Here is a 13,581-nt window from a genome sequence, read left to right as displayed (position 1 = left end):
TTATAAACTAAAAAGGAGAGCTGAGGAGTTCAATGAACATGCACATGTTGCCATGCTGTTGTATGCTTTTTTTTTAGTAATTACTATTGTTTGCTTTTAGCACATAAGCACATACAGTTCCAAATACATATTACATGATAATTTTTGTATTCAACTTTGGAGACAATTTTATGACATTCGTCATACAACACGTGCACGGGTATTGGGGCCTCTGATTCCTCTCCAGTGAACAATGAATGTTGAGCTCGATTCAGACCCCCGTTATCAATATATATGTGTGTGGGGAGTAATGTTGTCAAAGAGTTTTTGCGTAGAAACAAAGAAAGACGGTAGAAATGTAAAACGTAAAAATGACACGAAATGTAAAATTTATACTTTCTATTACTTAAAGACAAGATATAAAATTATATATATATGTAAGTAAAAAATATCACATAATGAATATGTATATTGAACCACTTATCTATTTAAAAAAGAAAATTATTTTTCATAACCAAGTATTAAAATTATAAACATTGATAATCAATAAGTAATGGATAATCAATCTGCTCTAACTGCTTTATACACTATGCAGATTTTGGGTCATCGCTTATCAAGATATAATTTCACTTCTTTAAATGCACACAATGATCCAAAAACACAAAACGATTCTTATAGCATAACTTATAATAGAATTGCAGCTTTATAAGACATAATTATAAAAAACATATATCAAAACAAAAAGATATTAAGATACTATGAATATGATTTGGGAAAAATTAAAATTAGGTTTTTTTTTAATTTTTTTTTGTAAATCTTTTTTATTTAACTTTTAGTTTTAAGTAAAAACGGTCAAAACGATAAAAACGTAAGTTTTTACCGTTTTTACGTTGTTATGCGGAGTTTCTACCAAGTTTTACCAAGAACCGTTTTTACTTAAGTTTTAACATGGACCACTCTAGTAAAAACGTAAAAAACGTAAATTTTTACGTTTGTACACTAGTTCTTGACAACAATAGTGGAGAGGGTAAATTGCATTTGCAGTCCCAACATTTCATTAAAGTTTTGATATGGTCAAAAATATATTTTTTCTTATTTACATCTTATACATTACTCGGATGTAAATGGATAAGTCAGACTTGGATTGTTAACTTAGTATAGGTCAAATTAAGTCTAGCATAACCTCCATTTAAAAAATAAAAAGTTTACCATAAGTCTATTAGTCTGTTTAAGTTTATTAGATATTTCAGAATTTTAAAAATAAAATATTACCTTATTGTTTAAAATTATTTAAATAATAATATTATTTATTTTATTTAAAAAATATTATGATATAGGTTAGGCCTTGTAAAAAAAGTCTATATATTTTTTAAATAAACTTTTTTAAGGGTTTAAATCTATTCTATTTTATTAAATTTGATTGGCTAAGTCTGACTTGATATAGATAGAATCATGAACCGATGATAGGATGCCTGATGATTTACACCCTTAAACATGACTATTTAATTTCAATGTTATCATTAAATTCAACCCAATCTAAATTACTATGAGTACTATGTACAAAATAAAAAAAACAAAATTTACTATGAGTACTAACATGGAGCCAACTCGGGTAATTGGAATCAATAGTAATCCTACATATATATCTAAGTTGGAACGTAACAAAATTAATATTTAATTATAAATTCTAATAGTTCATTTTAAGGAAATAATTATCTCATGTTGCATGAGATAATTATATCATGTAAGAGAGACAAAGTAGTAGAGTCTACATTATTTTTTCTTTTTTCTTTTTTTTACAAATGATGGACCCCACCCACTATCTTATCTCTGTTGCATGAGATAATTATCTCATGCAACATGAGATTAATAGATCGCTTTATTTTAATATTTTCTTTTACGAAATAACAGTATTCGGTTCAATAAAAAGAAAAATTTCAGCGCCGCAATGTGGATTATGCTTCTAAAATATACATAATTTGGAACCCACTCAAGAGGTTCCTATGGGTCACAATGCTATTTACATTATTATTTTTGGGTATATAGATATTAGAAATTCTATTTGAACATCTTATCCCTTTTTTAAAATATATTTAAACCTTTTCCACTTGACAAAGATGCAAGAATCTATAAAAAGGCATTATTATTCAAATTAGTGACCGGGGTAAGGTTTGGGACTTTGGGTATTTAACACTTTTAATATACACACAGAAAAGGAGCAAAAGTCGGAAAATGATTTATTGCGTTGTCAGTTGTCACATAATCGAAAGCCTCTTTCTATTTTCAGTTCTCACTGCTGCTCTATATCCTCTCTATTTAATACGATACTTAGTTTAGTATTTTTTATATTTTAGAAGATAAATTTATTTTTCATATATACATAAAAATATATGGAACCCATTGTTTTGTACAAGGAGAAAAAAGAGAAAAAAAAATATGAACTATATATATATATATATATATATATATATATATATATAACAGATAAATTTATTTTCTATAAAAAACAGTAAATCCTTTATTCTTTTAAATTTGAAATTATAAACATGACTTGTATATTAGGTACAGGGTCGTGGGTGGGTTGGTAATTTCGTGTTTCTTTAGGATGGTAGTTAAATTTGTTTGTTAAAGAATAAAAAACAAAAAAAAGAGAGGCTGAAAATGTAGTGTGGACTGCAACTAACAAATTAAGAAGGAGACACCATAACCTTTCCTCACAATTTCAAAAGCAACACAACACAACACAGAGATATATTCACACGCAAAAACGCACACTCGCAGAAGAAAGAGAGAGGAATCACCCTTTCATGCTTTCTCTCTTCTCCATTTTCGATCTCATTTTCCTTTTTACCTGAACTCCGCATTTCCCTGCAGCTCAAGAATTTTAGATTTGGATTCATTTCATCATCTTGTCTTCTCACATTCTTCTGGTTTTCGATGTGAGATCGCATTTGCACAGGGGAAGGAGTGCTTCAATGTTCGACTTCTAATTTTTTTTTTCTGTTTTTAAATCTTCATGCAATTTTGTTTTGTTTTTTTTCGTTTCTCTCTTTCGGATTTTGATTTTGAACTTCCGCATTGTGTTTTTTCCACACTAGTAGTCCACGGGATCGAGGGCTAAAATCCCTCGAATTCTTCTTTACTTAAGTGTTTTTTTTTAAAAAAAAAAAAAATTATCCATGAGGACTAAAATTTGATCTGGAGTTTTGTTTTGCTGAAATTGTGAATTTCGTTGTATTTGACGGATAATAATAATATATTAATATTAATTATATAGAACTGCGATTTTAATTCGGACCTCCGGTTCTGATTTTAATTGTTTCTTCCAAAACACGGCAAAATTTGCTGTCAGTAACAGTTCTGCTATAAGAAAACTCGAAATTTTGGCATTTTTTTCTCTTTGGATTTATTTAAACTATAATATTTGTTTGTTTGCTGATTCATATCCTATTTGTGGAGTTTTATTCTGGGTTTGTTTGGATTATGTTTTTTATGCTAAAATTAGGATAACTGAAACTACTCCAACGAAAAAACAAGCTAGGATTTTTAGTAAGATAATTGCATCCATTCAATTATTTATTTTTTCTTCTGGCAATCCCTTTTGAGACTTTTGTTTCTGAATTTCTCACCACACCAAGTTGGTGAAGAATTTTTCTTGAAAAATTGACTCCCGGTCTTTGTCACCGTAGGTAATTGTCTTATTCCAAGGTCTAAATTTTCTATGTTCCATGTGAGGGAGAATTTGACAGTCTGTTCCTTGTCTTGGGGACCATCCCAGAAAACTCCAAGCTTTCCATAAGAATCCAGAAAGCACCGCAATTTGGTGTCAAGATTATAGGAGCTTATGATATTGGTCAATTACTATTTTTTTCCCCTCTCTGACATGCCTGAATTTAAAATTGCATAAAACATTATCATTCTTTTATTTTCTTTGCTATTTTATGGAGCGATAACATTTGATTAGTTTGTTGCTGCAGATAATGATTGGGGGTTGAAAGCTTCGTTGGCCCTTGTGTTCCATACCCTCACAACCCAACAATAGTACTATACAAGCTTTGTGAAAAGTAATAAAATAACTGAATGCCAAATTGGCCTTTGTAATGCTCTGAATTCAGGACCTGATCTCATTGCCATCGTTGGAATTGGAGGTTTAGAAAGAAAAAGAAAAAGGTTGAGAAGGAGGTGAGAAAATGGGTTCCATTGCAGGGGAGGAAGCAGTGCAAGGCCCAACAGAGGAGAGAATTCTTGTTTCTGTTCGTGTGCGACCTCTGAATGATAAGGAGATCGCAAAAAATGATTTGTCTGAATGGGAATGCATTAATGACACTGCCATCATATACAGGAGCAACCTTTCAGCTTCCGATAGGTCCCTGTATCCAACAGCCTATTCATTTGGTACGATGAGGCTTATCTTACAATTCCATATTTAGATTTACTAGGTGTTTGTATGAAGGCTTATGTTCGAAATGCAGAGCGATTTTGACTGAAAACATCCACTTGATTTAATTTTCTTCCTACAATGCAGCTCGGATTGCGTATATTTTCATGTATTTGGATGCTTTTTAATTTGCAATAAAAGGCTGAATTAACTTAGAGAATATGGTGGGAATTTACCGTAATTGAAATTGATCACACAAGTTACTATAATGTGGTGGGCTTCAATCGAGGGCTTAAAATCTCTTAGGGATCTTTGTTCAGTACATTATATAGTTTTGTTAAGATATTTGTCACCATTCTGCTCCGGAGAAAATCATGTAAAGTGCCATAAATCTGGTTGAATCTATACATGGAAGTAGAGGGTGGTTCAATGCTTTTGTCAGTGAAGCCACTCTTCTACTGAGATCATATTTGGCTTTTATTCCATCAGATCTACATGGGTCAAAAACTACCCTCTTCTGATCCACCTTGATTTCTTTTGGCTGTAGACCGAGTATTTAGAACTGATTGCCCCACAAGACAGGTGTACGAAGAAGCAGCTAAGGAAGTTGCTCTTTCAGTTCTCAGTGGCATCAACTGTGAGTTTTTCTTTTCTTCCTTTTCTCTGTCATAAGCATTCACATCCATGGAACTTCTATATTAACATCTTTGGCCGGGCCTGTTGGGTCTTTGATTATCTATTTGATCAGCAAGCATTTTTGCATACGGACAAACAAGCAGCGGAAAGACATACACCATGAGTGGTATAACTGAGAACACTGTAGCAGATATTTTTGACTACGTAGAAAAGGTAAATGAAATCTAAACACATCACTGCATTACCTTGTCATTCCCAAAAACTTGTTTTGATTAGATTTTCATTTTTTACAGCACAAGGAAAGGGAGTTTGTTATGAAGTTTTCAGCATTGGAGATCTATAATGAATCTGTCAGGGACCTCCTTAGTGCAGACAGTACGCCTCTCAGACTCCTTGATGATCCAGAGGTAAATATTTTTAATTTTGATTATTTTTTCAGAAAAGCTAGTGTATGTATATTTTACTAACAATTTTTCATTTAAACAGAAAGGGACTGTTGTTGAGAGACTCACCGAGGAAACTTTGAGTGACTGGAACCATTTTACAGAACTTATTTCTTTCTGTGAAAGTAAGTAAGGACAAAGGATAGTTTGGGCGATTGTTGCTTCAACTGAGTTACCAAGATTGACTTTCTGTTATATGTTTTTCTTCTTGTGTCTTTCCTCTTTACAAAACTTTTGTCCAGCTAGAGCTGACTGCAAACTTATCCTACAATTAATTGCATTTTTTCAGCTCAAAGGCAGATAGGGGAGACAACCCTGAATGAAGTAAGCTCCAGATCTCATCAGATTCTCAGACTGGTATGTGTATTCCTATTTTTGTTGAAAGGCAGTGAACTTTTATAGTACCTTAGTACTTACATTTCCTACATAATGTGGTTTCAGACAATTGAAAGTACTGCACGTGAATTTCTGGGAAATTACAAATCGAGCTCTCTTGCCGCTTCAGTGGTATGACTGATTCACTCAGATTAAAGGAAAATATACAATAATCACTTTATTACGTTAAAGTACATCAATAGTAAACAAAAATGATAATTTTTTTCCCGGGTACAGAATTTTGTTGATCTTGCCGGGAGTGAGCGTGCATCCCAAACTAATTCAGCTGGTACGAGGTTGAAAGAGGGTTCTCATATTAATCGTAGTTTACTAACTTTAGGAACTGTTATCCGCAAACTCAGGTTAGCTTGTAAAGGTTGCATTTCAATATTCTTTTACTTACCTAAATGTACACTATGTCCTCATTCTTTCAATCTTACCCATAACATCAACACACATTGGGTAAATATGAAAGGGCATTAAGACACATTGTGATTTAGAGAGGACGTAAGATTGTTCACTTTTATAACCATATGGCTCGCTTTGGCTACATGACATTATTTTTCTTCTTATACTGGCTTTTGGTGACTCCTTAACCCTCTTTATATATGAGGTAGACATTATGGTTTACTGATCTTTCTAACGGTAGCACGTGCAATATAACTGTATTAATACAAAAAAGGAGACATGGATAAGTTTATCTCTCTACTGCACTCCTTTATTGTGAATTAACATTCTTATTATGCATCCATAGCCAACAGATTCCGTCAGTAATTAGTTTATTTCTTTGGAAATTATGAGCAGGTGAAAATCTTTGAGACTAATTTTTTCAAAAACTTATTGAATGTGTCAATATAATCTATGTTTGAATATTTTATACTTATGTTTGGGAAATATTTCTCTCGTTTTAATCTAAAAATATTGAATCTGATAGCAGCAAGGGGAGAAATGGACATATTCCTTTCAGAGATTCAAAGCTAACCCGCATACTACAGTCCTCATTAGCAGGCAATGCTAGAACTGCAATCATCTGCACCATGAGCCCTGCACGGAGTCATGTTGAACAAACCAGAAACACCCTGTTATTCGCAAGTTGTGCTAAAGAAGTGTCAACTAATGCAAAAGTCAATGTAGTGATGTCTGATAAATTGTTGGTCAAGCAACTACAAAAAGAGTTGGCTAGACTGGAAAGTGATTTGAGAAATTCTGGTCCAACCCGCACTAAATCTGATTCTGCAACATTGCTGAGGGAAAAAGACCTCCAAATTGAGATGGTAATGTTAAGGATTTTTGCAACAAAGATTCATTGCATTTTTAATGCTTTAAAGTAGAAATTGTTCATTATCTCTGACATCAAGGCAAAATTCTAAAATTCCATACGGAAAAATTGATAAAATATATTATCCACAATGTTAAATAAGGTATACGCTTTTCTTTGAAAAGTAGATTGTACTGTTTGTAAGGTAGTAGATGTTCTGACTCGATTGTTGTTATTCTTTGCTGGTCCTGTAACGTTCTGCAGTCCATGTTTTATCCCATACCTTCTCCGTTGTTGAATCTCTGTGATTACCTACTATATTTATAAACTTTCTATGTTGAATTGTTCTTTCCTCACATAGTGCTTCCATCTCAGACTCCCAGTAAATTTACTTGATTTATTAAGTGATGCTCTCCCATTTACTAGTTAAAAATTTAATTGTTCGAATTTCATTTCCTTTCGGTGGCTAATAATGGAGCCATTTGATGCTCTTGAGGTAAAAAATATAGGAGCTTTGGCACTCCCATCCCATGATACTCAGGTTTGCTTGGATCTCTGGGTCATCCATCATTTTTCTGATGTTGTTTATAAAATTGAGTTTAAATCATGGGATTTACGGAAAACATCAATGATAGTCTTCACTAGACATTATTTCTTGCATTTTTAGAAAATAATGTGTTCCAAGCTCATTGTTATTCTAAGGCCAGAAGAGAATCTTTTTTTGACCTTAGTTATTTCAATGTTGTCAACAACTAGAGAAACAGGGTCAGCTTAGGCACGGGGGTTCTCATTTTATTGCCTAGCCCTGAAACATTCCCTTCTCAACGAATTTCAGTTGGTCTTTTTTTTTTTTTTTTTTTAATTTCATTTTGAAGAGGCACCTTCAAATGTTCTTTGTATTATGTATATATTCACTCAATATTGATGTGAAATCAGCATATGAGTCTTATATAATGTATGAGGAATGACGACACTGTAATTTCCTTACTTTTGAGCATGAGTTTCTTTTTAAGCTGTAAATATGAAATCTGTTATTGTCCCTCTGTACTTGCAGTTAAAGAAAGAGATATCGGATCTGACTTTGCAGCGGGACCTTGCTCAATCTCAAATTAAGGACATGCTTCAAGTGGTTGGAGACGATACGTCCTCAGCTGAATTGGTAAGTGTATTTGCCTACTCTAAAGCATTAAAAGTAGTAATTGGCATTCCTTTTAAATCTAATTTATGTTCAAACCCAATCTCCAGGAAAGTTTGGAGCCTCAATATCCCAAATTACGTGTGAGGAGTTCATGGGACTTCGAAAATCCAACAGAGGAACCAAATTTATCAAGTTTTGACTGCTTGGAGAGTGTGAGATCTTTTGATGCGTCTCAATATTCTGATGGACACAGTTTTAGTTCTGATGAGAACTTTTTCCAACTCCCTGATTTGGAAAAGAATCTTCACTTCAGGAATTCTTCCCCAGGTCTGTCTGTTGTAAGTACTAATGTTGAAAGGAATGATTTTGATCAAAAGAGCGTTGAAGAACAGCACAATGATAATTTAGGCCACCCTTGTAAGGAAGTTAAGTGCATTGAGTCAGAAGACGTAATTACAAACACAAATACACACTCAAATCCATCAGATTTGGGTCCAAATTTCTACACAGACTCTAATGCTTCATCCCCGGAGGCAAACGCGACTATCTCAGGATTGACCGAAGTTGATAATAGAGACAAAGAAAATCTAGATTTGAATTTGTCTGTGTTAAAGGAAAACAAAGAATTGAACCGCTTACACCAAGATTCTGCTCTTGCTTCTCCAGTGAAAATATCTCCAAGGCTGGCAGAAAACAGTGCATCTAGTTGTAAAACCTTGAAGTTGACCAGAAGCATAAGTTGTAAAGCAAATCTCATGAGGGATTCATCTTCAGATTGGTTTGATCAGGAAGAAATAATTCAGAACACACCCCTGATAGATATTGAAAAAGACTTTACGAGAAGACTTGAGGAGTTTCAAAGGAAGTCCTACACACTAAATTATAATGCCAATGCTGAGAGGATGTCATGGACTGGTTATGGGAATTCTGTGGCAATTGCTGCTGTTGATGTACAGAATGTGAAATCCTCCACCGATGAGGCAAGCGATGGCAATAGTACTTTAGCTCCAGGAACAAAGGAAAAGAAAGATCTTGATAGTTCAAATCTACCGGAGAACCGTGAGGTATGATTCTATTGCTCATTTTCTTTCCTTTATTTGTTTCTTTTTGTCTTCTTATTGGTCTTATTCCTGAGTGTTCACGGCCAAACATCAGTTATTTGATCTAATTGATAATTTTTGTAAGCCGCTATATAATTCCTTTTTGTATTTCTGCTTAACCACGTTACTGATGTAAGTAGCATGGATATATTACCAAAACGTTATATATTGAAAATTCAGCCGGTGATTTATTAAGTTGTTCTGCATGGCAGGTTCCAGACGCAGTACTGGAGTCCATTGTTTCAGCAAAGAAGTTCAAAGATGTTGGATTGGACCCATTGCAATCTGATGAAGAAAAACATTTGGAATGGCATATAGAATTTAAGCGTCTGCAAAGAGAGATTATTGAACTCTGGCATGCTTGTAATGTTTCATTGATTCACAGGACTTACTTTTTCCTTCTATTCAAAGGTGATCAATCAGATTCTATCTACATGGAGGTAGAGCTGAGAAGGTTGTCCTATCTCAAGCAAACTTTTTCTCAAGGGAATCAGACTGTGGAAGACGGACGAACCCTTAACCCTGAATCAAGGTAAGATTTCAAGTATCCAGGTTTTGTTTAAAAGTCTTTTATGAATTTTTATCTTTTATAGAAGTTTACATTTTGGATAATAACAAAACTTACAATGCGTTTCCTTTGCAAACAGCGTGAGATATCTTCGAAGAGAAAGACAGATGTTGAGCAAGCAAATGCAGAGGAAGCTGTCAAAATCTGAAAGAGAGAACCTCTATTTGAAGTGGGGAGTTCGTATGAGTTCAAAGCATAGGAGGTTGCATCTGGCCCACCGCCTGTGGTCTGAAACAAAAGACATAGACCACATTACAGAGAGTGCCACCATTGTTGCAAAGCTAGTTGGTTCAGTAGAGCCAGATCAGGCTTTTAAGGAAATGTTTGGGCTCAACTTTGCCCCACGTCGCAGAAGTAAGAAATCTTTTGGCTGGACAACCAGTATTAAGCGTATTTTGTGAGGTTGATTGTCGAAGCGGATTACTTTATAGGAAGTTGGATGTGGCCATGTAAAAATTTCCCCCAGGCTCCAGTTAACATAGGAAATTATTTTTAACCACTTCTATAAACAATTTGATCTCTATTTTATGCTTCTGACCCCGATTGCTATTGATTGTAAAGACGTTCATCAAGGATGTGCTATTCCAAGGTTGTAGATTTCTTCATCTTCTAGACACTGTTTACCTAAGAATTAGTCCTTTTTTTTTTTTTTTAGAAAAATTAGAATAACAGTACTGGTTTTTTTTTAGCAGTCCATACCATCCTACTTAATATTAGGAATCAGATAACAATTTCTGAGAATAGAATTACCCCTTATGAAAAACGAGAACGTATTTTCTTGGTACATAAAATAAATAATTACGTATCGCCAAGCTGTTTAATTACCATGTGTCGTCCGTGGATTACATAGAGCAAATAATTACCCTTTGTGTTATAGGGGATCTGGAACTCGAAATGATCATGCTTTTACTGCTAAATTTTGGGTAGATGCTTGTAGAGTCATCTTTTTGGTGCATCCCTCTGTGAACAGTCCATTGGTGGACACTTCAAATAAATGTCATAATAGGTAATTATAATTTATAATAGGAAAAACTTTATAAAAATGTTTAACCCTTCTCTTAAAATTAAAATGTGGCTAACCTTTTTTTTTAATCAATAATGTTCCTAATGTTTAAAATTCTCTTAACTTTCTGTTAATTTCAAATAAAGGATTAGTGTTCTCATGTCGTACGAGATAAAATTATTTACTATATAGTATATGGGTCCGTCGGTTCTCTTGTTGCTGCTGATGAGAAAAGTTGCAGTAAATTTTTAACACTAGGATACACGTGCGGATCCTAGGATACACGTGCGGATCCTATCAAAACAAAAAAAAACTAAAAAAATCCAGGATTCGAACGCGTATCCTGTGTTGCTGCAGATTTTCCCTTCTGCAGTCACATAAGAAGTACTTTCCCCATAGTATATACACATAAAAGTATTTGGGCCAATCAAATAATACTATTAAATTTTATTATATTATGAGTAATTTTCTCTTTAATTATCTAAAAACACAAAGCAACATAACTAGTGATAAGAAGAATGTAAATACATTATAGTATCCATTTCATAAAGACCTAAAAAGGGATGGCAATGATCAGAAAGCACTACACACATGCTTTATAGAAGTCATTTTTATAATCAAATTTATGTCATTATAGTCAAATTTATGTCATTATAGTCATCTATACCTGATTTGGACATTATACCTACGAGATGAAGGCCAAACCTTAGAAGGGCTTAAAAGCCTTGACTTAACCTTGAAGAATACATGTGCATCTCGCGTAAGAACTGCGGGTATCTCGGTTCCTCAAATGGCAACCACTTGCCAAGCTGCACAGACAAATGGAATGTGGCAAGATCAGCTGCTCAAAGCCACTTGACCACCATATGAAAACAATAATTGAATGACAGCACCAAATCACCACACCCACTTGTAGGCATCCCACCATCCATATAGCCTATGAAAGGCCACCACTCTACACCAATAGGAATAAACACCACTATACAAAGGTAACATAAGCGAGGCATCTCTCAACTATAAATACAAAGGCCTTCAGCCCAGGTAAGATCATTTATCATTGAATACTTGAACTACTTAATATTGAATTAACTTGAGTGTCAGAGTGTCTTGCATGTATACCCTCCAAGTCTCTCAAGCTACCCAGATTCCAACGTACCAGCTCAACCATCTCGCCAAAGCCTCTTAGCTATCTTGTCATAGCTTGTCATCTCAAGAATACTTTCTTCATCAGCATACTTTTCTTCATCAACATCCTTTACTTCAATCGTGTGTGATCCAGCCCAACTTAATAGTTATTGAACTGATCGTTGGTGTCGTCTGTAAGGATGATAAATCTTGACTCCCACTTCAAATAAATCAAAAGCATGGTTGATATATGGTTGATACTAGCGTATTGTGGACTATCACCGGAGTCAAAAAAATTGTATTATGTGCAATGTTATTAAACACAGTCCAATTATTGACCCGGTCGAGGTACTGGATCACTAGGTTATTAGTTCAACTAGTGGATTACTGGTTTAACCACATGACCCGTTAGTATATGTAAATATATAATTTATATTAAAAAACTATAAATATACTTAAATACCTGTAAAAAATAATACAAATTTCAAATATTTTAATATAAAAAATAATAAATTACACATCATTGTCCAATAAAAGATCAATCAAACATATAATACTTGTGATACTTGTGTTTCAGGTTCAGTAGACGATATCTATAACTATAAATCAAATCAAAATTTCATGCATATTGCATAACCAATATAATATTAGTGTACAAATCAAAATACAATATTGTAATTACTAGATAGTTAATTTATTGATAAATTCAAATATGTAAGATAAGATAAACAACTTGTGTACATTTTGAATAGAATTTATAATTATTAGATAATTCATTTTTACACGAGCTGTGAATCCTATTTTCAAGATTTAATTCTATTAATAAATTCATTATCTAATAATCTTACATTAAAATTGTCTAATAATTATTGACTGTGCACAATCTGTCAAATAATTAATTATCTAATAATTATTTAAGGAAAAATGTTTGTCCTTTTAAAGGATATAATTTTTGGGATAAACTATTCTACCTATCTTTTTTTTTTTTCTGCCTACCACTCTATAACACCATTAGATCAGAATCTCAATAGAAGAGAGAAATAATAAAGGTAGTTCAGATTCTGATATAATGATGTTTGAAAGTGGTAGCCAATGATAGAAAAAAAGAGGTACACTCTCTAACACTTTTAGATCAGAATCTCAATAGGAGAGAGAAATAATAAAGGTAGTTTAGATTCTAATATAATGATATTTGAAAGTGGTAGGCAACAATAGGAAAAAAAAGAGAGGTACACTCTCTAACACTATTAGATCATAATCTCAATAGAGAGAGAAATAAGAAAGGTAGTTTAGATTATGATATAATGATGTTTGAAAGTGATAGGCAACGGTAGACATAAAAAAAAGTGGATAAAATAACTTGGAGAAGTATATTGTGACAACCAAGTTGTGTTACTACCAAGTGACTACCAATCAATCTCACCGTTAGATCAATTATGTGGATCCAACGGTTATATTTATTTATATCTTTGTATGGTCATGATTCCCCATATTTAAAGTGAAAGCATTAAATATGGGAAATCATAACCATACAAAGGTGAAAATAAATATAAAGTATTAAATTTGGGGAATCATGAC

General features: G+C 33.3%; 1 protein-coding gene across 1 annotated transcript; it reads left to right on the top strand.

The window, feature by feature from the left end:
* Window positions 1-4,169: 4,169 nt before the first annotated feature.
* Window positions 4,170-10,407, top strand: LOC133285121 (kinesin-like protein KIN-7G). The gene is made up of 13 exons (XM_061482294.1): window positions 4,170-4,374; window positions 4,905-4,994; window positions 5,106-5,216; window positions 5,276-5,400; window positions 5,480-5,561; window positions 5,726-5,793; window positions 5,878-5,943; window positions 6,049-6,173; window positions 6,749-7,085; window positions 8,124-8,228; window positions 8,315-9,271; window positions 9,520-9,839; window positions 9,955-10,407. The coding sequence occupies exons 1-13, from the start codon at window positions 4,170-4,172 to the stop codon at window positions 10,274-10,276; spliced, it is 2,913 nt and encodes a 970-aa protein (XP_061338278.1). The 3' UTR covers window positions 10,277-10,407.
* Window positions 10,408-13,581: the final 3,174 nt, after the last annotated feature.

This window comes from Gastrolobium bilobum, unplaced genomic scaffold (genome assembly GCF_033153095.1).
Source record: "Gastrolobium bilobum isolate Gb01-03AN ecotype WA unplaced genomic scaffold, APGP_CSIRO_Gbil_v1 utg1526, whole genome shotgun sequence".
Lineage (NCBI taxonomy): Eukaryota > Viridiplantae > Streptophyta > Magnoliopsida > Fabales > Fabaceae > Gastrolobium > Gastrolobium bilobum.
This window is presented reverse-complemented; position numbering and strand designations above follow the sequence as displayed.

Excerpts from the sequence above, each read along its gene's own strand:
- LOC133285121 (XM_061482294.1), top strand. The coding sequence starts at position 4,170 with ATGGGTTCCATTGCAGGGGAGGAAGCAGTGCAAGGCCCAACAGAGGAG. Across the intron at positions 5,794-5,877 it reads CTCATCAGATTCTCAGACTG|ACAATTGAAAGTACTGCACG; the intron begins GTATGTGTATTC and ends ATGTGGTTTCAG. Across the intron at positions 8,229-8,314 it reads ATACGTCCTCAGCTGAATTG|GAAAGTTTGGAGCCTCAATA; the intron begins GTAAGTGTATTT and ends CCCAATCTCCAG.